We start from the raw sequence: 25275 nt of genomic DNA on the forward strand, positions 1-25275 counted from the left end.
GCTTGATGCAGCCGGAGTCGGGAACGAGAGGTGCGACAGGCCATATCCTCGTGCCGGGGTTTCTTGGATGCAGTGGGTCCACAGACTCCAAGTACACGTATGTACGTTACTTGGCGCATGGCAGTTCCGGGGAGACGTGGAAGGTGCTGGATGTGAGCGACGGAACACCATATGCACTGAAGATAACTTCTCTTAAAAATTACCGTGAACCAAAGTTGTTGCGGGTGCGGACAGAAGTGCGCTGTTTGGAGTCTATTGACCACTTTGCATGCATTCGGCTTCACGAGAAGCTTGAGACAGAGTCGCACTTTTTTTTCGTCATGGAGTACTGTGACGCCGGCGATTTACGCTATCAGATGCGCGATGGCGGGAAGCTGCTGGAGCACCAGATAGTCCATATTCTGCTACAGCTTGTCCTGGCCCTTCACTACCTCCATAAGAAGAAAAAGATTCTCCATCGTGATCTCAAACCTGCCAATGTTCTTTTGAAAACGACGGGACTCTTGAAGCTGGGAGACTTTGGCCTCAGCAACGCGTATGACACCATCAGTGGTGACGTGGGCCTCACCATATGCGGCACCCCCGCTTACGTTGCGCCAGAATTATGGCGGAATGAGCGTTACGGAGCAGCCGCCGATATTTGGTCGCTTGGTGTTATCCTGTACGAGGCCATGACCGGCAGACGCCCGTTTGAGGGCACCAAGTATGAGGAGCTGCGCCACAAGGTTCTTCATGAGGAGGTGCTGCCCATAAAGACTTCGCACAGTGTGGATTTGAAGCGCACCGTGTACGCACTACTCCGCAAGTCGTCCGTGGAGCGTCCAGACACCACTCAACTTCTGCGCGAGCCCCTCCTCGTCGCAGCGCTGAGTAACTTTCCGGAGGTTCTAAGAGTCTCTGATGTGGAGGATTCGTTGTTGCAGCGCGTCTTGCATGACATTAGCCCTGAGCAGCTGCTGCCTCGTCCACGGCTGGACCACTCCGTGCTCTTTTCTGGCATGGTGTGGAAGCTCAAGCCGACGCAGGATTATCAGGAACGCTACATGGAGCTGGCGGACGGTCAATTGTCGCTGCTGCTTCGACCCGGTGGGAGAGTCGGCTTCCGGGGATGCATCCCGCTGCTGCGGGTGGAACAGGTGGCCTGCATTGACCCCAACCACTTTGCGCTGAAGATCGAGGGGGCGGACTGGTGTTTTTTCCAGACACCACAGGCGGCAGTCTGGGAGGAGCAGCTACGTGCGGCGCTGGGAATATAGTGCCTCCTTCATTTCTCTGCGTCTTGCTGCGCCCCCGAAGGCCCCTCGCCCTAGTTTGCAAAAAGAACAAAAATAAAAAAGGTTTGAAAATGGCCGGAAGATAAAATTGTTCGGCGTGTATTTTTGCATTGCATACACCACACAAGCAAAGATGTGTATATATAAATATATAAATATATATTTTTTTTTCTGGCTTTACGCCGATTCACTTCTTCTCACATCCCCCTTCCCATCCTTTTCTTTTGTGTGTTTGTTGTCTTGTCTGCCTTTTTTAAAGCCGTGTCACCGTGATATATATATTTTTGCTTTGTGTCTTTTTTCGGTTGTTTTTTCTTGTGTGCTGATAATCCTTTTGCATTGCTCATTTGCTGGTCGGATCGGGTTGTCGCGGGGCTTTTTCTCGGACAGGGCGCCTGTAAAACAACAGGGCAGGAGGATGCAGCATGTGAAGTGAGTCTGCATGTGACTAACGACACCTTTGAACAGATCCAGACACCATGTACATTTGTGTGCCTGCGTGGTTGGTTGAGGTACTCCTGTCGCTGCTGGCGGTGGCAGGAGTTGTTGGGCGGGGAATCACTCATGGTTGGTCCCTTGGCGCATAAGGGGGGGAGCGGAGAGAAACGCAATGAAGAACGCAAAGGATATCTGGGGAGAAGGCGATCTGACAAAACGGAGTGTTTATTATCATTGGTACCACAATTTTTTGTTTTGTTGCGTTTGATTTATTTCCGTTTGTTTCTTGGTGCGTACCACGGCAGTTGTGACAGTGCATGGGTTGTGGTCTTGATGATAGCCCTCCCCTCTTTTTTTTGTCTTTTTTATTTTTATGACATTAATTTGCTTCGTGTTTCTGTCTGTTCGTGTGTGAGTGTGTACTGCTGCCGCTGCGTCATGGGAGTTGCTGACGTCATTTGCTCATGCCGACTTCAATGCCCGTAACGTGCCCCTTTCTCCTCGTTCTCAGTGCCACCGAGAAGCGTAGTTAGCGGCCGGCATGTCGTACCTGACAGAGGAGGAGGAAAAGGAACGGAAGCGTGAGGAGCAGCGACGTTTTTCACGGCAGCAGATTATTGAACATGTCAAGAAGAATCTTCCTTATACAGCCTTCGATGTGAAGTGGGTGCCGCGCGGCGCGTCCTTTGCTGTGGTGGGCCAGTATCCGAATAACAAAGGCGCCATATCGGTCCTGCAGCTTAACAAGGGTGAACTGAGCGTGCAGTGCGAAATCAAGGGCAAGGTGCCTATAAAATGCTCTACCTTTGGTCACAACACCTCCAACTGGCAGTCGAACATAACACTATGCACTGGTGACTTCGCAGGTGGTCTGTCTCTCTGGGACATTGAACGGCTCGACGCTGATCCGCTCTTTCTTGTACCACATGCACACGAGAACATTATCAATGCTGTTGACGGTGCACAGCACTCCGGCCCACCAGAGATTGCGACTTGTGGGCGTGACGGTTGCGTGAAAGTATGGGATGTACGTCAGTCGAATAAGCCAGTGGTTGCTCTGAACCCCGCCAACCCCGCCCACGCGCGTGACTGTTGGACTGTTCGCTTTGGGAACAGCTTTGATCCTGACGAGCGCGTCGTTGCGGCCGGGTACGACAACGGAGACGTGAAGTTATTTGACTTGCGCATACAGAAGATGCTCCACGAGTTCAATGTGAACAACGGCGTGTGTGACCTGGAGTTTGATCGCCCGGATATCAACATGAACAAACTGATTGTCTCGTCACTGGAAGGCCGCGTGCGCGTGTACGATATGCGGACGCTCCATCCAAATTTGGGTTACGCGTACGTGGAGGAGCGGGTGTCAAATGGCACCGTGTGGTGCACCCGCGCGCTGCCTCAGAACCGTGAAGTGTTCATGTCTGGTGGCGGTGGTGAATTGACGCTCTGCCGTTACCGCTACCCGCCGGAGCGCATGCTGCGGGATCCCGAGGGCGTTGCGAAGGGTGTTGCTGGAAGCGTTGAGGAGCTCAACAGGGCGAAGTTGGGTGACCAGCCGATACACGCGCTTGATTGGAACCGCGCGAAGGAGGGGCTGTTGGTTTGTGCCTCGTTTGACCAGAGCATCCGTGTTGTGCTTGTGACGAAACTGTCGCTCCTACAGTGATCTCCCAGTTTCTCTGTGTGCTGCCGCCGTCATTTTTTTTTTCATGACGAGTCGACGGAGGAGAGGGAAAATAGAGCGGAGGGGGAGGTGCGGTGAGGCAGAAAAGGAAGGAGAGCAGCAGGGGGATGATGGACATATAATCACACAAGCAAAAAAAAAGAAGGATGGTTGACGGAGTGGGCGGGAGAAGAGAATTAAGCGTCTCTCCCCGGGAATAGAACGGCGGGGGGAGGTGCGCTGCCTCCCGTGTTTTTCACCGTGGGAATGGGGACTTTTTCCCACTTCTTTTCCTTCTTGTTGACACATAAATATATATGTATTTATGTATATATATATATATTTTCATGCCTTTTTCTTTTTGCCGGTTCTCGGGTTACTCTTCGAGAAAGAGAGAATTAATACACTCGCGAGCACTTCTCTGCACGCACGCATAGCCGCACGCAAGCAGTAGGAACGATGGTGAATGTTGACCTCCGCACAAAAACGATACGGGACGGCGTCACGGCCGAGGAGTTGTTTCAGAGCGACGGCCTCACGTACAGCGACTTCGTTATTCTTCCGGGATTTATTGACTTTGGCGCATCAGATGTGCAGGTTTCGGGGCAATTCACGAAAAAGATCCGGTTGCATATTCCCATCGTCTCTTCCCCGATGGACACCGTGACGGAGAGTGAGATGGCACGCACGATGGCGTTGATGGGGGGCATCGGTGTGCTCCATAACAACTGCACCGTCCAACACCAGGTGCAGATGGTGCGGAGTGTCAAGATGTTTCGTAACGGCTTCATCATGAAACCCAAGTCGGTGGGCCCGGACACGCCCATCTCCGTCATTCATGAGATAAACGCCGATAAAGGAATCAGCGGTATCTTGGTAACGGAGAATGGCCGACACGACGGCAAACTGCTCGGCATCGTCTGCTCAAAGGACATTGATTTTGTGAAGGATGTGTCATTGCCGGTGTCGCAATTTATGACAAAACGCGAAAGCATGACAGTGGAGCGGTACCCTATTCGACTAGAAGAGGCGATGGATGTGTTGAACCGCAGCCGACACGGGTACCTGCCAGTCTTGAATGACAAGGGGGAAGTCATGTGCCTCTGTTCTCGTCGGGATGCCGTGCGTGCTCGCGTCTATCCGAACAGCAGTCTTGACCGTAACGGACACCTTCTGTGTGCAGCTGCGACCTCCACACGGGAGGAGGATAAGGCACGCGTAGCGGCCCTTGCTGGTGCCGGCGTCGACGTCCTTTTGTTGGACAGTTCGCAAGGCAATACAATCTACCAGGTATCATTTATAAAGTGGGCGAAGAAGACATTTCCTCATTTGGAGGTGGTGGCGGGTAACGTCGTGACGCAGGACCAGGCCAAGAATCTTATTGATGCTGGTGCTGACGCCATCCGGATTGGTATGGGAAGCGGAAGCATTTGTATCACGCAGGAAGTCCTTGCATGTGGCCGTCCACAGGCTACAGCAGTGTACAAGGTGTGCCGCTATGCTGCATCACGAGGGGTGCCATGCATTGCGGATGGTGGTCTGCGAAGTGTTGGTGACATTTGCAAAGCTCTTGCTATTGGTGCAAACACCGCTATGCTTGGCTCCATGCTTGCTGGTACTTCAGAGACTCCAGGCAGATACTTCTTTAAGGAGGGCCTTCGCCTTAAGACATACCGTGGTATGGGAAGTCTTGAAGCCATGTCGCAGGGAAAGGAGTCCGGTAAGCGTTACCTATCAGAGAAAGAGACTGTCCAGGTGGCACAAGGCGTGTCTGGAACAGTGCTAGACAAGGGTTCTGTGACGAAGCTCCTTGCGTACATACACAAGGGTTTGCAGCAGTCAGCTCAAGACATTGGTGAGATCAGTTTTGACGCCGTGCGTGAGAAGATGTACGGGGGGCAGGTTTTATTTAACCGCCGCAGTCCCATTGCCCAGATGGAAGGCGGTGTCCACTCGCTGCATTCCTTTGAGAAGAACTTGTTCACCTCCAAGTTGTAGGAGGGCGGCGCCCACTTTTTCTCACCCCAAATGCACCCATAACACAGGACGAAGATGCGACAATTTCTGCTGCTACTCTTTTTTTTTTACCGTTTCAGTATCGGAGGCACACTTCCTCGCGGCTGCGGCCACACGAAACAATCGTCTGTTTGTGCTGTGGTGGCCGGGCGGGTAAGTAGAGTGAGTGGATCCGCATATGTTAAGAATAACTTCTTGGAAGTGAAACGAGGAGGGAGGAGAGGAGTAGAACAAAGAGACTGCCTCACTCTGGGGATATGACGTGTGCTTTCGGACCCAAGTGAAATATCATGGAGGATACATGGAGGGAGGGACTAATGGAGGAGGTAACTAGGAGCGAACATTAAAAGACAGTGAAGCTTAATAACAAAAAAACAAAATAACAAAGAAAAATAAGACCAAATAAAAAGAGGTGCGTGCTGTTTTTTTATTATTATGAGCTTGTGAAATGAGTGTTTCTGGGGAAGGCTGTATACTTAATTTAATAAATGCCTTGATGGGATGAATACATTTCTGTACGATTCCTTCCTTTCTTATGCATCCTTTGGAGGACCGCGATGGAAGGAATCAACGAACCGATAGCGATTAGACGAATATATATATTTTTACTGTTGCCGTCCCATTCACCCTCATTCCGATTCCTACGTTGCGGCGGAGTCTTGTGGCTGGAGGATCTTTAAATGGCGGCACCTCGCAAGGAATAAATATTTACAATCCGAATAGAGTGCAGCGTGTCACTATAGTGGCTATCCAAATATATACAACTATATAATTAGTTGGAGTGAACATTGAGGCTGTGACGAACCCATTGCCTCTCCACTGCACCCCCCTTCTCCATTCTTTCGTCCTATTTTACTTTGTTAGATCAGTTCAGGATCCGACAGGCAGCCCAGGTGAATATTTTGTGCGCTACTGTCGCTTCTAGTTTCTGCCTGAGGGATAATAATACGCCATATACATATATAGTCCACATACATACATACATCTTTTACTCTATGGATCCGTTATCGCGAGAAGAGGACGCTTCCAAGTCGACCTCCTTCTACCGGGGATTCTATGACGCGCAGCAGCGGCGCCCAACGAAGAACGTGAATCCCACAGTTTCCCAGGCGGTCGGCGGGGCCATTTTCACGGCCTTGCCATTTGTGGTCCTTGGTTATTTTTTTATGCGGCGGCGCGTAAATGTAGCCTCCTCCGCATTCGGCGCAAAACGAGGGAATTTTTTGAGCAATGCGATGGATATGTTGCAGAAGCAAATGAACCCTTTGGGAGACAAAAACTTTCGGGTGGAGGTTAGGGACACGAAGTTTAGGGACGTGGTTGGAGTGCCTGAGGCGCTGGAGGAGGTACAACAGTACGTGAACTTTCTCAAAACGCCGGAACGCTTCACACGGCTGGGCGGCAGACTGCCAAAGGGCTGCATCCTCACTGGAGAACCAGGGACGGGTAAGACGTTACTGGCGAAGGCTGTGGCAGGGGAGGCGAGTGTGCCTTTCTTCACTTGTAGTGGGGCGGACTTTATTGAAGTGTACGCCGGATCGGGGCCGAAGCGGGTGCGGGAATTGTTTGCGGCTGCAAAACGTGAGGCTCCTTCTGTGATATTTGTGGACGAGATTGACGCCGTGGGTTCACGCAGCAACGGCCAAGGGGCGTTGGGGTTGAGTTCCGAAGAGAATCGCACAGTGAACCAGCTGCTCGCCGAACTTGACGGTCTTCAAGCAAACGAGGCAGTCGTCGTGTTTGCCGCCACGAATTTTCCGGATAATCTCGACAAGGCTCTTCTGCGTGAAGGCCGTTTTGACCGCAAAGTGGAGATTCCTATGCCGGATCAGCGGGCGAGGGAGGAGCTCTTCGCACATTACCTCAACCGCATTGTTGTGTCCGATGCGACCACCAACGCCCAGAGACTCGCCCGTCTCACACCTGGCGTGTCGCCGGCCACGATAGCAACCATCGTGAATGAGGCGGCTCTTGCGGCCGCGGTGCAGGGGGACGATAAGGTTACCGAACGGACACTTCTGCCAGCCATTGACGATGTTCTCGTGGGCAAAAAACACCGCAGCCGAATGTCGGAGGCGACGGCCCGTCGTGTGGCGCTTCACGAGAGTGGACACACGCTGATTGCTTGGCTTCTGCCAAGACAATCGGATGTTATCAAGGTGTCAATTACGCCAAGGGGTCCAGCAGCAGGCTTTACCCAGCAAGTTGGCAAGGAGACCTTTGATATGCCTACCGATGTGTCACTCTTCACAGACATTTGTGTTATGCTTGCGGGTCGCCTTGCGGAAGCGACGCGGCACGCTGAGCTCACGACTGGTGCTCAAGACGACTACCAGCGTGCCACCAAGACGGCGATACACGCATTTTTGGCCTTTGGCATGTCGCACCATGTTGGGTTTCTCGCATGTGAACCACAACGGTTAGATGAGGGACGCATTTACCAGAAGCACTCGGAGAAGATCCAGGCCGTTGCTGAAGAGGAGGCAGCGCGATTGGTTGGGACAGCCCAACAGTATACAAAGACTTTAATAGCGGAAAATAAGGAGTTGCTGCACCGTCTGGCCGATGCACTTTTCACTAGGAAGGAGTTGTTGAAGGAGGATTTGGAGGCAATACTTGGACCCCGTGGAGCAGCTCGTTTGTCGCTGGAAGCAGAGAAGGCACTCACCGCATTTGTGCAAAAATCAGAAAAACATGGGACGACGGTGCGGAGCACTTCTGGGTGAGATCTGCCTCCTTGAATTCTTCTGTCAGTTTTCTTTTTTTTAGCGTGACTGCGGGTGGGTGAGTGGGTGGGAAAAATAACCCAGCCGCAGTGAACATATATATAATAGATATGTATGCTGGCGGTGGTGGTGGAATTATTTTGTCGTTGTTTCTTCTCCATCTTTTCCTTCTCTTGTTTTTTATTTCTTTTTTTTTTGAATTCACTGGGTCTCTGCGGAGGGTTTACGGTTATTACGCACCTGCCCATCCCCGTGCTTTTTTTCTGTTTCTGTTTTCCTCCTACTTTCTGGCGAAGGCGGCGCGGTGTGCGTCCAGGTTTATGAGGGGACGTGATGGATGAAGAGGACGCGGAGCGCACCGAGGCGCCGACGGTGCGTGCCCTTTGCGATAACAATTGGGAGGAGCGTGTGCTGGTGCGCCGTGGGAAACACAGTCGTTTCTACCGTGTACATTGGGCAAAAGGGGGCGTCTGGCTTGGGCTCAAGGAGGAGGAGTGCGTGGATCCTCTTGCAACGGTACGCAACGTGTTGCCGATACAGCGCCTGCATTCGAGGTTTATTCTACACCATTACGATATTTGCGTCGACGCCAACCGCGATAATCTGCTGTTGGTGTTGACAGAGTTGATGGACTATTCCCTCAGCGACGTGATGCACCGTCATTGCAGCCGCGGTCATCTGACGGAATGCCAAGCGAGGGCCATAGCTTTCCTTACATTGCATGCCCTGGTAGACCTTAATGACAGGATTGGCATGGTGCACGGCGACTTAATTCCCTCCAACATTTTGTTGCGTGCTACGGGAGAACTGAAGCTTGGTGATTTATCCAGTGCGATGCCCGTGAATGCGGCGGTGGACTGCTTTAGCGGCACGGTGCTTTATACCGCCGTTGAGGTGTTAAGGGACCGGCAGTGGGCTTCCAGCCCAAGCAGCGACGTATGGGCCTTGGGTGTGGCGCTGCATGAGTGTGTAAACGGCAGCCATCCATTCAGTGGGAACTCCGACGAGAATTTTTGGGAATTTTTGTCGCTGATGGAGGCGGTAATGCAAGCGCAGCATCAACCCTTGTGTCCACCATGTTTTAGCCGCGACTTTCATGACATTCTATCAGCCATGCTTTGCTGGGACCCCGCTCGGCGGCCCACTGTTCGCTCGCTCTTGGAGCACGCATGGTTCTCCCAATACAGTGTCGCTGTTGCGCAGCGGGTGTTATGCCTCATTGCTCAGTGACTCTTTCCTTGTGCGTTTTTTATATTCTTTTTTATTTTTTGGGCCGCCGCCTTTTTTTTTTTTGCTTTACCGCGGTTTCCTCTGTGTTTTTTTCTTCCATGTGAGTACGTAAGCCAACCATGAGAAGGCGGGCCGTCATCAATGCCGGGGGCCGAGTGTTCGAGACGCAGTTCTCCACATTGCTGCGCTACCCAAACACGCCATTTGCAAAGATGTTTCCGTTACCAGCAGGTGGGCGTAAGAAGTGCGAGTATTTTGTGGATGTCACCCCTGAGGTCTTTGAGAGTGTGCTGGGTTTCCTGAGAACGAGTCAACTGCATCTTCCAAAGGAGAACGAGCAGCTGCGGGCGGAGATTGTTCACTGCCTCAACATTTGGGGACTCCTTGAGCACGTCTTTCCTGCGGCCCCAGACGATACGTCCGGCTCAGACATTGTCGAACTTCCGGGCATATGTGTGGTGCAGATTTGCGACCACATGCAACACGATCAGGGCGTCAAACGACACGCTCTCACCATCACATTTGGTGCAGATGGCTTTCACCTGCGGCGGCTTACACAGCGCATCCGCCGCGACTTGGAGGGGCTGATCTCCTCCACCTACTGGCAGTGCTGCCAGACCAACGAGCGCGCAGTCTTTTTCGTGACGACGAAGGTGGCAAACGGCACGGCAGATCTTCTGACAACATCGGTGAATCAACAGGTGATTGAACACACGGAGGCCATGGGGTACTCTCTGGCTTCTTCATACGTCACCCTCAGCCCCGATGTCGTTCACACGAGTGTACGCATGCTCGTTCATAACTTCACGTTTCGGCGTGTGCGGCGAACAGCGTTAGAGGTGGGCGACGAATTGGCATTGTCAGGGGAGGGCGACGGGAAGGAGGAGGAGGTCATTGAAACCCACGAGAATATTCTCTCGATGCGCGTCGGTCCACAGAAAAAATCGCTCTATGAGGAGCGTTCCCTGCCGCCGAACAGCACTAGGGCATCCGACATATGGAGAGCGCATTAAACCGGCTAGAACAACAGAATGGCAACACGAGCACCCGTCACAGCCAAAACTTTTTCCGGTCACTTTACCGTCTCCTTAAACTTCTATCCGCTCTCTCTCTTTTTCCCCTGATTGGCTTTTAGTAACGGTCTGCTGCAAATTGAATTACACGCACAAGGACGTAAACCCAAAAAAAATATAAGGAAACAACACCATCAGCAAGAAGGGCAGAAAGAAAAAATGAATACAAGGAAAAGCCTCAAGTGACATCAACCTGCAAATACACTTCGGGCGCAATTATAATTCCTTATGAAATGCTTGCTGCCGTGGGGCTGTTGCCGGTTGTGGCTGCCACGGTAACGTACGAGCCGCGCTGCCACGTGACCAAACGTATCAAAGGCTCCACTGGGTCTTTTGGTGGAACCATCGCGAACGTGGTCCACTCGTATGACTTGGTATGGGGCAAAATGGACTGGCGCCAGCTTGCTTCGACAGACCACGAGTGAGCGGGCATGTCAACGTTTACCAGCGCCACGGGGCACCGCAGACCACGGGGGGCATACGGCGTGCTTGCATCTGCCTGAGCTCTGGCGAGCGCCACGCCGCACACATACACGTAGGTGCTCGTTGCTTTGTTGGACCTGACAACTTTTCCTTCTTCAGGCACGACAGTTTCTGTCGCAGTTGTTGCGATTTTTCTTGCATGTTTATCCGTTCTTCTCCCAGCAGCCCGAAACAAATTGTGGCATATACGGACGGCGTCGTGAATCATTTGTGTTTTGAAAGGCTTTAAAAAACAACGGGAGAGGCAAAAAGAGGCCCGAAATGCAAGTTAAAGGCCACGCATATATATGCAAGGACATTTTTGATGGTTGAATTTGCTTGATCCCACGCCGTTCACACAGCCAGTGGGAAAGACGTTCATTGGCGGATTGATGTCGTTTCCGTTACGCAACATATGGGGCGCAGTGAAGAGGGGACGTTACTTTCTTATTAGTGAGGAAACATAATGATATTTTGCATGAATAAGCGGGCTATGAGTGAGTTTGAAGCCAGCGGCATGCTCTCCGAGAACTCATAGCCACTCCGCAGCCGCACCGCGTGAGGGCTGGCACGCACACACTCACACACACACACACACGCAAACCTACAGAAAAAAAAACGAAATGCTACATTGACGAAGGTGTGGCCCACCGTAAGCGATGATGGCGTTTATTGTTTCGTAAATTTCTTTCATGACCCTTTTGTTCAATGCTAGGAATTTTGTTCTTTCCAACTTCTTAGACACTTTAAGAACGGAAGAAAAAAAGCCCTACTCGCCACTGCGAATTTTGAAGGCACTGAAAGGACCAACTGCACAAACACCGCCCACACACACATATTTATATGCTCTCACGCGTTGCTGCAGTGAAGGCACTCCGCACACAACCGTCGCCGCGTGACCGGATCCAGCGGAAGGAGGAGGGAAGGAAGAGAGAGTGAACCGCAGAGGCCCCACATGTCCCGGCGTGTGTTTGCTTCCGCGGTGCTGTTCCTCCTCGTCGTGATGATGTGCTGCGGCCGTGGAGCTGCAGCCGTTGTGGAGGGTAAGTCCGGGGATGCGCAGCTGCTTCAATGGGCCGATATTTTTGTGCCGGAAAAGACGCAGGTGCTGTCGAAAGAGGGGTCTGAAGGTGGAGTGAAAAAGGCATTTGCTGCGCCTTCTCTTGTCCGTGCTGGTGGAGTGATGGTTGCCTTTGCTCAAGGCCTGTTCGAGTATAACGTCCATGGACATGAATTCTTTGGGATTAAGCCTTACGAAATTGTGGCTGGGTACATCAAGGCTGCGGATTCGTGGCCGTCCATTGTCGCTGAGGTCAATGCTGGTACATGGAGGGCATACACCGTTTTTGGAAGTGGGAATGGCAATGATCATGTGTGTTTTTTGTACCGGCCCACAGCAGTTGCAAGGGACAATAAGGTGTTTCTGCTTGTGGGAAGCTATACTACAAGATATTACAGCGATGATTATGGTGGGAGGTGGGTGAAAGATGGCTGGGATATTAAACTGGTTGAGGGTGTGGCCACGCAGTCCACGGACGGCAAACCGAGTAAAACGATCAACTGGGGTGAACCCAAGTCGCTTTTAAAACATATCCCCAATCACACTCAAGGTCAGCTGATATATGTTGTGACTGCTGGTGGTTCAGGCATTGTGATGCAGAATGACACGCTTGTGTTTCCCCTGATGGTGAATGGGAAAAATTACCCTTTCTCCTCGATCACTTATTCGACGGACAACGGCAACAACTGGGTGTTCCCAGAGAGCATTTCTCCTGTAGGATGCCTTGATCCCCGCATCACCGAATGGGAGACGGGATCACTTCTCATGATCGTTGACTGCGAGAATGGCCAGAGTGTGTACGAGTCGCGTGACATGGGGAAAACGTGGACGGAGGCTATCGGGACACTCTCAGGCGTGTGGGTCATTTCACAACCAGGAGTTCGTCTATACGAAATTTTTCGTGTGGGAGCCCTCACCACCGCCACCATTGAGGGAAGGAAGGTAATGCTGTACATTCAGAGAGGGTACACCTCGGGAAATAAAAGGGCCACTGCGCTCTGCCTTTGGGTTACGGACAACAACCGCACGTTTCATGTTGGTCCCGTTGCCATGGACAATGCTGGGAAGGGGGAGCTCGCCAGCACCCTGCTGCACTCGGATGGGAGGTTGCATCTTTTACAACAGAGGGACAATGAAAAAGGCAGTGCCATTTCACTTGCCCGAATGACGGAGGAGCTGAATACGATCAAGTCCATTCTCAGTACCTGGGCGCAGCCTGACGCCTTCTTTTCCAAGTCGTCCACACCCACGGCTGGTCTGGTTGGATTCCTGTCCGATACATCGTCCGGTGGTGACACGTGGATCGACGATTACCGCTGCGTGAATGCAAGCGTGACGAAGGCAGCGAAGGTCGAAAATGGGTTCAACTTCACGGGGCCTGGGTCCAGGGCAACATGGCCCGTGAACAACCGGGAGGATAATAATCAGTACGGCTTTGTGAACTACGATTTTACTGTTGTGGCGACGGTGACCATCCACCAGGTTCCGAAGAAGAGTACTTTTCTGCTGGGTGCGGGTCTGGAGAACAGTAATAGTAAGAAGTTCATTGGGCTGTCGTACAGCATGAATAAAACGTGGGAGACGGTGTTTGACGGGAAAACAAAAGCACAGATAAGCACTTGGGAGCCGGGGAAAGAACACCAAGTGGCGCTGATGCTGCAGGACGGCCACAAGGGCTCCGTGTACGTGGATGGTGTGATTGTGGGGAGCTTGGAGACGATACCAACACTTGGGGCGCTGGGACATAAAATCACATATTTCTACATTGGGGGCAACGAGGGAGACAGCGGCAGCAGTGCGACAGTGACGAAATTCTTTCTGTACAACCGCCCACTGAGTGTCGGTGAACCAAAACTAGTCAAGAAGAGCGAAGGCTCCATGCTTGGGGGCGTGTTGCTGCTGCTGCTGCTGCTGGGCTGTGCGGCTTTGTGGCCCTCTACGGGGCGTAACGCGGCGGGACCCCTGCCTCCAGCGGGAGCAAAATGTACCTCTCCACGCACCTTCCTAAATAATTGACGTTTTGCTTGGACGTACCTTTTATTTTATATATTTTATTTTTGGTTTGAATATCCCTTTTCCGCCTGTGCAATTATTTATTTAAAAGCGTGCTCTCCCTCCCGGGAATGCACCGCGGGGTATTTGTTTTTGCTTTATTTTATATGCTTGTTTTTTTTTATATAATGGAATATGTTGAGAATGGCGGGATGTCTTTAGCGTTTCCGTCGGCCGACGACACGTGCAGTCGGCATTGAGCTCCACGACGATGGTGCGGTGAAGAAGGGATTTAAGATGTGCAGCAACGCACTGAACGTCCGAATGAAATGTGGGTGTTGTGTGGACACCAGGAGGCTGAACGGCTGACGCAAATATATTTTTACTTTTGCAGGAAGAATATACACGTGCTTTTTGTTTTTCCGCTTCACCGTGTTATTTTTTTCCTTTTTTTTTTTGTGAGCGTGAAGAACTTCTTCAAGGGGACTGTTTTTTGCGTTTTAATTTGCTCTTTTTTTTTGTTTTAAGTTTTTATTTTTTGTTTCTACAAGCGTATTGTGGATTGCCGTAGATTGGGCTGCCGTGCCATCTTGAGCTTCGGCTGCCTTCTTTCTTTTCTCTTTGTCTGTCCTGTACCTCCGCTGCGTGTTCTTTTGTTTCTTCACGTGCGCGGCTCTTTTTTTTATTTGCGTGTCTGCAGACACACAGCCGCACGGCGTACATGTTGCAGTGCAGCTTGATGCTTCTCGTGCACTCGGTGCTGGCAACTGCTGCATTTTGCGGAAATGAAAAAGAAAGATGCATTGAGAGTGCGCCGTGGCTCTCATCCCCTGTGGGAATGCTGCACGGCGTGTGACGGTATTGTTCTGAAATGCCGAACCATCACGCACGAGGACGTGGCACGGAGTGTCAGATCTCTTTTTTTGTCTGCTGCTGTGGGTGCGTTTGCGGCCGCGTCGGACTTTTCGGCACGATTGCCGCAGCGTGTGATCGTCGCTCTGTTCTCTCGAGAGATATGCTACGACGCTTTCACTTGTGTGTTGCTTCGGGGACAATGTGCTGGCGGCTGTGCGGTTGCCGAATGGAGGGAGAGGAGTGGAGGGAAGTGCGTGAGCGCAGCGGTCAAGAGTCGCGCTGAGCGTCTCGCCGCGGAAGGGATTGCCCGCCCAGCCCAGCACCTCTCGTGCCGGGCACCCTCTATCACACTGCAGCATCGTAGTCGACGCCAGCAGCACGCAGCGAGGCAGCGGATGCCACCACCGCCACGAGTGCGACCGGAAGGGGACATTTCAGCTGTTGCGTTCTGAGGGGGTCACACCGTATGGCACAGTGGCGTGCCCAAAACCTTCTCGCGGACTCCGCACACGACACCGGGCACTGGCCGCGGAGTGTTTGCGTCATGGGGGACACTGCGGCTGCTTCCCTCCTCCTTTCAGGTGGACGGACGCCTGTTTTTACTCTTTTTCCCACCCAGGTGGATGGCTGCGCGATGACACCACAACAAAATGAGGCATTCGTTTTCACCATGGAGGGGCATTATCTGTGGTGCTACGCATTGGGAATATGAATGGCGAATGCAATGAGAAAGGGAGCTTCATGGTTCTTTTGTGCTGTGCGAATTGCGGGGATATTCCATAAGACGTGCAATTTTTCTTTGTTCTGCGTGGGAGGCTGCCGTGATGCATCGCTGTTGTGGCGTGTATGATCTGTGATCCCTGCGTGTGGCCGCTGCTTTACCGAATTCCCTTCCCACTTTTGTTTTTTCGTGTGCGTCAGGGACGATATGCGCGCATGTATTATTGTGGAGTGTGTGCGGTGACGGCGGTGCCACAGGGGTGCGGACCGCAGCGAGCGGAATGCGTGGGCAAACCCTCCGTGCGCACCACGTTGCTGTTATTGTTGGCACCCACCAACACTGTGCTGGGTGGATGGTACCCACTTGCCATCGTTGCGGCGGTCCTCGTGCATGTGGTGTGCGTCGCACACCGTGTGGATGATTCTCTTATTTGCCTTACTGCCTGTCGTGTCTGTGCCTATTGGTTTTTATTCTTCTTTTTGGTTGTTGGTTAGTGTTCAGCTTTAGCTCAATCAAACTAAGAAAGCAAGGAGAAACAATGCCTGGGAGGCCCGAGACAGTGCTCGGTGGCAATGGGGAGGGTCCCGCGTCCACTGTGCCGCAAGGAAATGGTCGGAGGATGGCGAGGCCGGAGTCTGAGGGTGACACAGATCAACCCGCCGCGACACACATAAGAATGGAGGAAGCGCAGCAACCCCAGTGGACTCTTGACAGACGTGTGGAAGATGTGCTGCTGGAGGCAACGGCTCGCAGCACCAACATGAAGCTGAACGATTTTCTTTGGCGGAATCTTGGCGGCAGGGGCGTTGTGGACACGAATAGGAATGTTTTGCTGAGGGAGTTCTTAAAGGACCCCACGAGGTATATCCGCGATGAGGGACTATTGAACGAGATACACGCATCGTCTCATTACAAGAGGATCAGGAATGATCTAAGGAATAAAGTGGTTTTTGATGAAGACGTACGCAAGCTTGAGGAGAATGGTGTAAATACCCTAATCGGCTGGCTAGAAGCTGCTGCGGGGGTAAAGGCAGGTGTTCATTGCATCACTAATGAGTTTTTGAATGCATTCCTTGAGGACGTAAGGAACTCAATGAGGATGAGTGCATCGAATAAACTGGAGGGGTTCTACGAGTCTGTGTACAATGCGAGGTGGAGCCATGTGGTGGAAGTTCCTGGCGGCGAGGGGACGGGAATGGAAGTGAGGGAAGGGGAAGCACCGCAGCCATGGACGTACAGGAAAGTTGGCCGAACTATCGAAAAGGATGATGGTGCACAGCAGTCCGGTGCAGCGCGTCCCAGGCTGATGGTGCTCACCTCGGACAAGGGATGGCCGTACTCGTGGAATCGGAAGGGGGCGGAATCCGCTCGTGACTGCTACGTGAACTGTGAGGTGGAGCGAGTGTGGCAGATCGTCAAGGGCGATCTAACTGAATTTTTTGGCAGTCACGGTGGGACCGAATTTACGCCCGAGCGACGTGTGTTGATTGGGACGCCCGGGATCGGGAAATCTTTGGCTGCCGGCTCGTACCTCCTCTACCGACTGCTGCACTACGATGTGGAGCAACTCCAAGTGGTTGTTTACTTTATTGCAGATCGAAAATTCCTGTTTGACAAGACCAGCAGGACGGTGTCGACGTACATGGGCGACTCCAGTAATGCATCTTTTGTGGGGAGTCTGTCTGATCGTGGGGTGAAGGGGTATATTATTTACGATGTGGCAGAGCCGGATGATGCACCGTCTGATGATTTGCCTCCCAGGGGATGGGGCATGGTTTTGGTGTCACCCCCACTCGAGAGGAACTACAAAGAATGGGTGAAGCGGAGGGGTGCCACAACAATAGTTATGGATTGCCCCGAAGAAAGCGATGTGAAGGCGATGTGCGTTTGGATGAGGCGCCATCAGCCCGTGCGGGAGCAAGCGGAGTACTGGCAGGTGGTGAAGAGCCACATGGATGAAGTGGGACCCATTCCACGTTATATCTTTGACGAGCGAAAGTATGATAATTGGGTTCAACGGTGTCACAAGACCGTCGATGAGGCGACCTCTTCTGTAATCGCGCAATACAGTGGTTTGGGACGTGATGTATCCTGGGATCGTACGAAGGTGCTCTACTGGCTTGCGAGGGTTGTCCGAGTACGAGGTAAAACGGGCGGTTCTGAATTTATTTTCAATTTACCGGTGTCTGCTCACCTCGGAAATAAAACATTATTCAAGTCGGCGAAGTTTATGCAGCAGCTTGATTTTAATTTACTCATATCGTGGCTGAGGGATTATCTCATATCAGAAAATTTTGGAAGGTGCACCGTGTTTGCATTTTTGAATGGATCTTTTGTGAGCGCAATAGAACGCGGACTGAGGGAGCTGAGTCCATCACCACAACGTCAGTCCCACCGCCGTGCGCTGGCGGTGTACTCACAGGAGCGCTCCACCAGGCACCATGTCTTACCGCCACTGGAACACTTTTCTGAGAGGATTGATTTGGAGTGCGGGGTGCTGTACGTAACGGAGGTGGAAAACTTTCCGCTGGTGGACGCCTTTTTCTTTGTGATGTCAAATCCAATGACGCTCGTTGGGCTGCGGATGGCTGCGGCGGGTGGGCATCACACGACAACCAGCACTGTGAGGCAGTTCACTGAGTATCTGGCGGCATATTTTAATGGTTGGGAGGAGTTATCCCGACAACTGTCGTGGGAGATGATTTACGTGCAGCACGCAGACAGCACGCCGATGAATGACTGGCAGAGATGTGATGTCGTCGACTCCAATAATGTGAGCGGCGCGGACAACAATGAAATTGCGGCGTTTTGGAACGAAAAGGTACGCCAGTACCAAGTGTCAATATCATCCAGAGACGCTCCACGAAGGTCTTAGAATTGAGGAGTAATTAAAGGAATGAATAGGGAAACAAATTGGGGAATTGCGGGGGTAGTTTGAGTTCTGGTAACAAATATTGGGGCTTGTTTCATGTGGTTGGATGCCTGTGTGTGCATACAGTGCAGATGCAGCAGCATCAGGTGGCAGCATCACACACGGATGCGGAAAATGTCCAACGCGAGCGATCGTAACAGTGAACGAAGAAGGGATTATGGAGGGAGCGGGTTATTTTGGTTTCTGGTAGAAAAACATTGCGGGTTTTTTCATACATGTGGATTTCTGTGTGTGTATACGAGGCATAGTAGGGAAATTGCTCTGTTATGAGAGAATGATTATGGCCAGCGGTGATGAAGTATGACTACGTTGTTCATTTCCTCTTATTTTTTTTTTCTAAGGCCCATCATTAAACGAAGCATCTTTAAGGGATGGACGACGACCAAGTTCTTTTGTGGAAACAGTGCACTCCGTGTGACTGCTTGGAGTGGGGCGCCGTATTCAATTGAGGGTGGAATGGCTTCCTTTTGCCCGCGTCATCGTTGCTTCCCCTTGCGATTTCATGCTTGACTGCCTCACCGTGGCGCCAGGACCAATTGCTCCGTATTGTCGGGAGAATCCAGGAGCCAGCAATGTTTCCCTCACGGGATCGTTGTTGGCGCAGGGCTGACGGCATCTAAAAGCGTCCGGACCACCTGTGTCGTGCCAAAGCAAATTGCAGCACTTTGAGTTCTGGGTGCACGTGTTACCGCGGTGCGGGCAATACGATTTATTTGGGGAAACACGAGGGAGGACAACAGAAGCACAACTGTGCGTGCTGCAGCAAGTCGGCACTGATGCTCTTTTACTTTTTCGGCACTGAAAACCGAGAGGGTGCGCCCTGCGCCTGTTGTCATGCACTCTCATAGCCGCGTTTTGAATGGAGCGTGTTGTTGTTTCTCTGAAGCGGGCTCCGTGCGCTAACGCGACAGAGGAACACGGTTGGCGGTGGCAGGAGTTCTTTCTGGAACGGCACTGGAGTGCCGGGTTCCCGGAGTCGGTCGCTCGCCGAGGTGGGGACGGCTCTCAGGGATTGTCTCGAGGCTGCTTCTCAGTGCCGTTGTTGTTGTTGACGGCAAAACGCTGATGGGAGAGCGAGAGATAGTGTGCTGTCGTGTGATTTCTCACGGTGGCACCCGTTGGAGCGATGCATGTGTGTTTGCCTTGTAGATGTGGTGTTCTAGATTTCTATTTCACGCTATTCGGTGGCGCAGAAGTGGACGGGGAAATGATGCTGTCACGAGCTGCACGGGCGTGGTGGGCACCGTTACATGAGCCTGTGGATGATCCGAGCAAATCAAAGTGTACCATGCGGTTTGGGTCTACAAGGAAGGAAGAAACAGTGGGCGGCTGAGGGGAGTTGCAATGCACGCGGCTGCAGAAGATGAAATGCATTATTGAGTTCACGTTGACTACAACTTTGGATGCTTTTTCTCGAGGCCGCGAATCCCTTCTTATTTATTTGGAGGTGCTTGATGACACCATTTGTGGAGGGTGTTTTCTCACCATACGAGGATGGCGCACGGGAGACAAGGACGAAAGAGAGCGACGTCTCGCCAAAGGAGCGGCTGCTGGAACGTTGACGAGACTCGGGATTGTTTGCACGGCCAGCTGTATGCCCTCGGCAGGATGTTCCTTGAGGCGTTCATTGGCCCAATTGTGAGGTGCACGCACGGGCAGGCACCGCGGCAACAGTGTCGTTGGTTCTCCGTTGCACGAATGAGACGACGCATGCCAGGCGTGGCAGGTGACGTCCTCTGCGAACCTCTTCCTTTCTCTTCTGTTTCACACCTTGGCATTTTCTGCGCTTTGAAAACCGCTCCCATTGGCCGTCTTCTGTGACACGAGAGCCGCCTGTATTCCTCTCCGTCGCATTGCAGAGTCGTGAGGAGGGTTGGAAGGTGCGTTGAGGAGCCGTGTGGCCTCTGCGAGCATGTCCTCTGTTTTTCTGAGGTGCTGAATTTTGGATTGCCGAAACGCCACTTGAGTGCTTGCGTCAGAGGCTCGCATAACTGACGGACAGGCGTGTTTGTGGAGGTGAAGGGGGGCCACACCATTGGGAGGAGGAAGAGTGAATGGGTGAGTGGGCGTGTCTGTGGCCCATATGTGGTGCCCGACTGGTGCTTCACTTTGTTTGGTGCTGTTATCATTTCCATTCACAGAGAATGGCAGTGAGTGCTGCTTTTCCCAACTCTCTTACTGTGTCTGTGTGTTGCGTGTTTGTGGGCATGGCTCTTCTTTCGTGCTGTGCATTTGCCGCGTAAGCTGCTGATGGTCTTTGTGGCATATATGATGATTTGCCGTATTTTGTTGGATTGTGCTTTGATCTCCGCCGCGGGATGACGGTTTGACTGGAGGCGTTACTTTTTCTTTACTGTGACCTCGTGCGGTGAGTATTGGAGGCTTCTCACGGAAGCGCCAACCGAAATTGTTGTGAAGCCCATGTATGATGCCACACTCCTCATTGACGCGGAATGATTTGAGAGATTTGCATATAAGCTCCTGTGCATTCTTGCCGTGGTGCTCCTTATGCACAGCCCATGGAGACGACTGGTTGGGAATGTTCAATGGGCTTCTCGTTGAGCGGAGGGGAGAATACTGCCTTGTTTACTCATTGAGAGCCCGGGCGTCACGGATGATGCATGAGGCAAGCAGAACCTTGTGCATGGCGGAAGAAGGAGACGAAGGGCTGATTTTTTGATTGTTACTGACGAGCCCTGTCTCACTGCCTGGAGGGGGCTGTTGTTTGCTGGGGCAACCTGTTTTGTGTGTCCAGACACTGCTTGCGCCGAGTGGCGGGGCGCCGTGTTGGCGTGTGCGCGGCGGCATGATGCGGGGCGGCTGCGTGGCGTTTACGGACTGTGTGGCTGTGGGTTGATGAATGTGGCGGGAGGCGTGTCTGATGGGAATCCGCGAAAGTGGGAGTGGCATGCGTTTGGCGGTGCTGTTGTTCGAAGTGTAAGGGAAGAAGAAAAACAAGTGATTTCTGGCATTTCGGTGGGTGTGCCACGGCCACCGATGAGTTCTCAGGGAGAGGGACAGGAGGGAGACGGATGCTGTGCGCGTCGACCACAGCGTGTGGTGCCAGAGGATGTGGTTGCCATTGTGAAGGGCGCAACGGCCGCAATGCGTGCAGCAGAGCGCCATCTGAATCTTTGTGCCCACAGAGCTTGCTGGTCCTACGAGGAGGTTCAGGCAACCTCTCATCATTGGGCGCTGAGGCTCTTTTCTTCTTTCTTGAGCGGAAGAAACAAGTCTTCTTGCACGTGATGTGCTGGTCTGTATCGATGCTCCCCACGTGGTGTCACGCCGCCGTGCCGTTGCAGTGCAACGCTTGTTTCCCTCACTGCACAAGTGGCTCCATCTCATTTGTCTTTTTTGCAGCGCCATTGCCCGCGGTACCTCATTGGGAGGCTGTTCGCTTTTTAAATATTTTACATTTATTTATGCTGTTGGGGGTACTGGAGAATAAAGGCTGCGGGGATGTTGATTTTGTGCTTTGCTTTGAGTGGTGGCGGTGTGTACCGTTGTTGTTGTCTTTCTGCCGCCGCTGCCTTCTCCAATTCTTGGACAGACACGCTGGGAAAGCAAGAAAACAAACGCCAATCGCTACTGTGAAATTTTAAGGCGCTGAAAGAACCAACAGCACACACACCGCCCACACACACATATTTATATGCTCTCACGTGTTGCTGCAGTGATGGCACCCCGCACACACAACCGTCGCCGCGTGACCGGATCCAGCGGAAGGATGAGGGAAGGAAGAGAGAGTGAGCCGCAGAGGCCCAACATGTCCCGGCGCGTGTTTACTTCCGCGGTGCTTCCGCTCTTTTTTGTTGATGATGTGCTGCGGCCCCTGTGATGCTGTTGTGGAGAGTAATTCAAATTGTGTAATTATCTTTCACTGGAGAGGAATCAATTTATGATTCAATGGATGCCACGAGGGTGGTCAGTTGTGATTTGTTACGTGTAACTTTTCTTTTTGGAGTGAGTGGTGTTGTTGTGGCCGTTGCTGAAGCGCATTTCAAAAACAACAAGGATGGCAAACTGCGTGTTGGCATTGCTGCAAAGTCGATGGAATTCAATGGAGGGACGTGGGCGAATGGAACTGGCATGATGTTTGATTATTACGACATTAAAGTTGACCGCCTATTGAGCCCAACGACTATTATGGCTGATGGAGAAACATGTGCTCTTGTCGGGGGTTATGGCGAGTCGGGGGCTCCATGGACGAAGGTGGCTGTTGATGGCTATTGGTCGTCCAGGTATGCGAGGAGCACCGTTTTGTCTGAAGATGATGATAAGGATAAGAGGGAGTTTGAGTGGAATCAATAAACAACTTTGAGAGTCTTTCTTGACAGCTTTTTGAAGGATTTCAAACCCAATGCCGAACCCCACAAACAATTTCTGGGTGGTGGCGGTGCACGCATTCGTCTGGAGGACGATGATTCTTATGTGCTGCCCATTCAAGCACTTACTAATGGTGGAGAGGTCGCTTCTTTGATCATACTCGCCAACGGCTTAGTGTATGATAAGGAGTTTTCAAATGGTACGAGCCATGAGGGCTGCATCCAGCCTGCGACGCTTGAATGGGAGGGCAAAGGTCTCCGCATGATGACGTCGTGTGAGGACGGCAGCCGCAGGGCTTGCAGGGCGGACGGAAAGGGGGATTCGGTGGACGGAGGCATACGACACTCTTTCACGCGTGTGGGGCAACTCACGGACACGTACAGGGCACGGCGTGCCGGGTGGCTTCGTCAGCGCGACGATCGATGGACAGAAAGTCATCCTCATCAGCCGGCCGGTATAATCTGGGAAGGAGGGAGAAGAAGAAACGCGCCGGCTTCACTTGTGGCTGACGGACATGAGCTGAATTTATGATTTTGCGCCGATATCCGCTGAGAATGAGAACGTCGCCGCCAGCACTCTGCTGTACGCCGCAGAAAAAGCGTCATTGCGTAAAGAAGCGAAGAAGGAAAAGTGAAAACTGCGCTGCTCGTACGAGGTCGCTGCTGCGGAGGGAGGTAAGCAGTACAACATTGCTTTTTGGACTTGACGGGGAATTTGAAGGAAATGAAGAAGTTTTTGGCTGCCTGGAAGGAAAGAGACGCGTGCATTGCGAGGGGATACGGCTGCGGGAATGAAAAGAATGACAATAAGCGCAGTGGTTGTGGTGGTGACTTTGGCAAAGGGCTGGTTGTCTTTTTATCCAGCACGTCAACTGTGAATACATGGAGTGGCGAGTGCCCCTGCGTGAATGCAACCGTTCACTGGGCAGTGACAAGTAATCCTGATGATGGACTGACGTTCCAAGGGTCTGGAGCGTGGGCTGAGTGGCCTGTTGGCAAGCAGGGGCAGAAACAGCTGTACCACTTCGCGAACTACAAATTCACTCTTGTGGCGACGGTGTCGGTCCCGGAGGTGATGGAGGGCATCGGCAGCTCCTTTCCTTTGATGGGTGTGAGGACGAATGACCACAAAAGCACGCCGCCATTTGATCTGTTGTGGGCGAAGAAAAATAAGTGGGAGATAATCTTCAACGGCAGTCGTTTGGCGCTGCCGGCGGATGCCAAGTGGGAACTGAACACAACACATCGGGTGGGACTGGAAATGGATTACTTTAAGGAGTTGCTTGTGTACGTGGATGGATTGACGGTATACGACGGTGGTGGTGAGGATTACAGCTTCTTTGAAGAGACAAAAACAGTGTTGGGGTTCCACAGCGTCTCACACTTTTAAATTGGCGGCGACGGCAAAAGGGACTCAGGCAACGTTCATGTGACGGTGAGCAACGTCCTGCTGTACAACCGCGCGTTGTACGATGACAAGCTTAAAGCACTAATGAAGACGAAAGCAGTCGCTGCTTCAGAGGCGAGGGTGCCGGCCCCGAAAGGTGCGCCTGAAAGCAGCCACGCAAGTGAATCTTCTGATGAGCCTGCCAATGGGTCCGTCGCCATGGATGAAGCGCGGCAGGAAGCCACATCATCATCACCACAAAGACAAGACTCACCGGCGCAACCATTAGGAAATAAGAAGGGCCCAACAGTTTCCAGGCAAACTTTTTCTTCTGACGTAATTGGCCTTGCCACCCCAGCTGCCAAGGGGGAAATGGAAGAAGAGGCGGCGAGCAGTGGTGGAATGGCGCCTGCGTTGTCTCCAACACCGAGCGCGGGCAGTCGCCAGGAGGTACTTGAAGCCAGGAAACCTTTCGGTGGGGAGCGCCCTGAGGGTGGCCGGGAGCCCTTGCCTCCCAACTTGGCTGCATCGACGATGGGGCAGGCGGGCAAGGCGGATGAAGGCTCTCTGCGGAACGGAACCGAAGACGATTGGACGCAGCACAGAATTTCACTGTATGTTTTGAGGAGCGTGCACAACGAGCCGGCCAATGCCGACACGCTCACGAGCGAAGAACAAGACGCTGACCATGAAGAGGACACGCATGTCCGCACTGCCGTGGGCACGAACAGCGGCCCCGATTTACTCAACGGCACTTACGCGACGCCCGCGGATGCCACCACAGCCACGCCTGCGTTCAACAGAGACCAGACAATTGTTCGCCACAAGGATAACGTGTAGGATGACGTTGGTGCTGCACTGACTCCCACGAGCACAGCGCTTGGGGGGACAGAGACCCCATTGGAGTCCAACGCAGCGCCGCCTTTGGGCAACGACATTTTTGATTCGGAGAATATCACCGAGTTGATGTCCATTGGTTTAGTTGGCGAAAGCACCGTCCATGGATGTGTGTCTCGGGCGTTTTTGCTTCTGCTTTTGGGACTGTGTGGAGTCGTGGCAGGCTCATGAGCCAAAGGGTGTGGATGTGCGGCTCCTCATGGAGAATATTTACCGCTTTT

At 52.4% G+C, this 25275-nt stretch overlaps 8 protein-coding genes and 1 pseudogene across 8 annotated transcripts, besides 12 other annotated features; all 9 read left to right on the plus strand.

Annotated features, from left to right (window-relative positions):
• Positions 1–1361: part of a sequence feature (areas not merged during assembly with more than two copies in the genome that could not be assigned to a particular haplotype) that runs on past the window's edge.
• Positions 6–1256, plus strand: Tc00.1047053511301.90 (protein kinase, putative; the record flags this gene model as incomplete). Its single annotated transcript, XM_810394.1, has 1 exon — positions 6–1256. The coding sequence occupies one exon, from the start codon at positions 6–8 to the stop codon at positions 1254–1256; it is 1251 nt and encodes a 416-aa protein (XP_815487.1).
• Positions 1362–1590: a sequence feature (areas merged during assembly that could not be assigned to a particular haplotype. This can correspond to areas where the two haplotypes were merged or to regions with more than two copies in the genome that were merged during assembly.).
• Positions 1413–1445: a sequence feature (AT_rich).
• Positions 1591–3717: a sequence feature (areas not merged during assembly with more than two copies in the genome that could not be assigned to a particular haplotype).
• On the plus strand, positions 2254–3378 carry Tc00.1047053511301.100 (hypothetical protein, conserved; the record flags this gene model as incomplete). Its single annotated transcript, XM_810395.1, has 1 exon — positions 2254–3378. One exon carries the CDS (start codon positions 2254–2256, stop codon positions 3376–3378), a length of 1125 nt encoding a protein of 374 aa, XP_815488.1.
• Positions 3683–3718: a microsatellite.
• Positions 3718–10414: a sequence feature (heterozygous, non-Esmeraldo-like haplotype).
• Tc00.1047053511301.110 (inosine-5'-monophosphate dehydrogenase, putative) lies at positions 3835–5373 on the plus strand (the record flags this gene model as incomplete). The annotated part of the gene is made up of 1 exon (XM_810396.1): positions 3835–5373. The coding sequence occupies one exon, from the start codon at positions 3835–3837 to the stop codon at positions 5371–5373; it is 1539 nt and encodes a 512-aa protein (XP_815489.1).
• Positions 5829–6116: a mobile genetic element.
• On the plus strand, positions 6387–8117 carry Tc00.1047053511301.120 (hypothetical protein, conserved; the record flags this gene model as incomplete). Its single annotated transcript, XM_810397.1, has 1 exon — positions 6387–8117. The coding sequence occupies one exon, from the start codon at positions 6387–6389 to the stop codon at positions 8115–8117; it is 1731 nt and encodes a 576-aa protein (XP_815490.1).
• Positions 8253–8314: a sequence feature (T-rich).
• Tc00.1047053511301.130 (protein kinase, putative) lies at positions 8451–9347 on the plus strand (the record flags this gene model as incomplete). Its single annotated transcript, XM_810398.1, has 1 exon — positions 8451–9347. One exon carries the CDS (start codon positions 8451–8453, stop codon positions 9345–9347), a length of 897 nt encoding a protein of 298 aa, XP_815491.1.
• On the plus strand, positions 9467–10360 carry Tc00.1047053511301.140 (potassium voltage-gated channel, putative; the record flags this gene model as incomplete). Its single annotated transcript, XM_810399.1, has 1 exon — positions 9467–10360. The coding sequence occupies one exon, from the start codon at positions 9467–9469 to the stop codon at positions 10358–10360; it is 894 nt and encodes a 297-aa protein (XP_815492.1).
• Positions 10415–25275: a sequence feature (areas not merged during assembly with more than two copies in the genome that could not be assigned to a particular haplotype).
• Positions 11452–11483: a microsatellite.
• Tc00.1047053511301.160 (trans-sialidase, putative) lies at positions 11838–13958 on the plus strand (the record flags this gene model as incomplete). The annotated part of the gene is made up of 1 exon (XM_810400.1): positions 11838–13958. One exon carries the CDS (start codon positions 11838–11840, stop codon positions 13956–13958), a length of 2121 nt encoding a protein of 706 aa, XP_815493.1.
• Positions 13834–13856: a microsatellite.
• Positions 13978–14001: a sequence feature (AT_rich).
• Positions 16049–18385, plus strand: Tc00.1047053511301.170 (retrotransposon hot spot (RHS) protein, putative; the record flags this gene model as incomplete). Its single annotated transcript, XM_810401.1, has 1 exon — positions 16049–18385. The coding sequence occupies one exon, from the start codon at positions 16049–16051 to the stop codon at positions 18383–18385; it is 2337 nt and encodes a 778-aa protein (XP_815494.1).
• On the plus strand, positions 22098–24998 carry Tc00.1047053511301.180 (annotated as a pseudogene).

Source organism: Trypanosoma cruzi, genomic scaffold (assembly GCF_000209065.1).
Source record: "Trypanosoma cruzi strain CL Brener 1047053517087 genomic scaffold, whole genome shotgun sequence".
Classification (NCBI taxonomy): Eukaryota; Euglenozoa; class Kinetoplastea; order Trypanosomatida; family Trypanosomatidae; genus Trypanosoma; species Trypanosoma cruzi.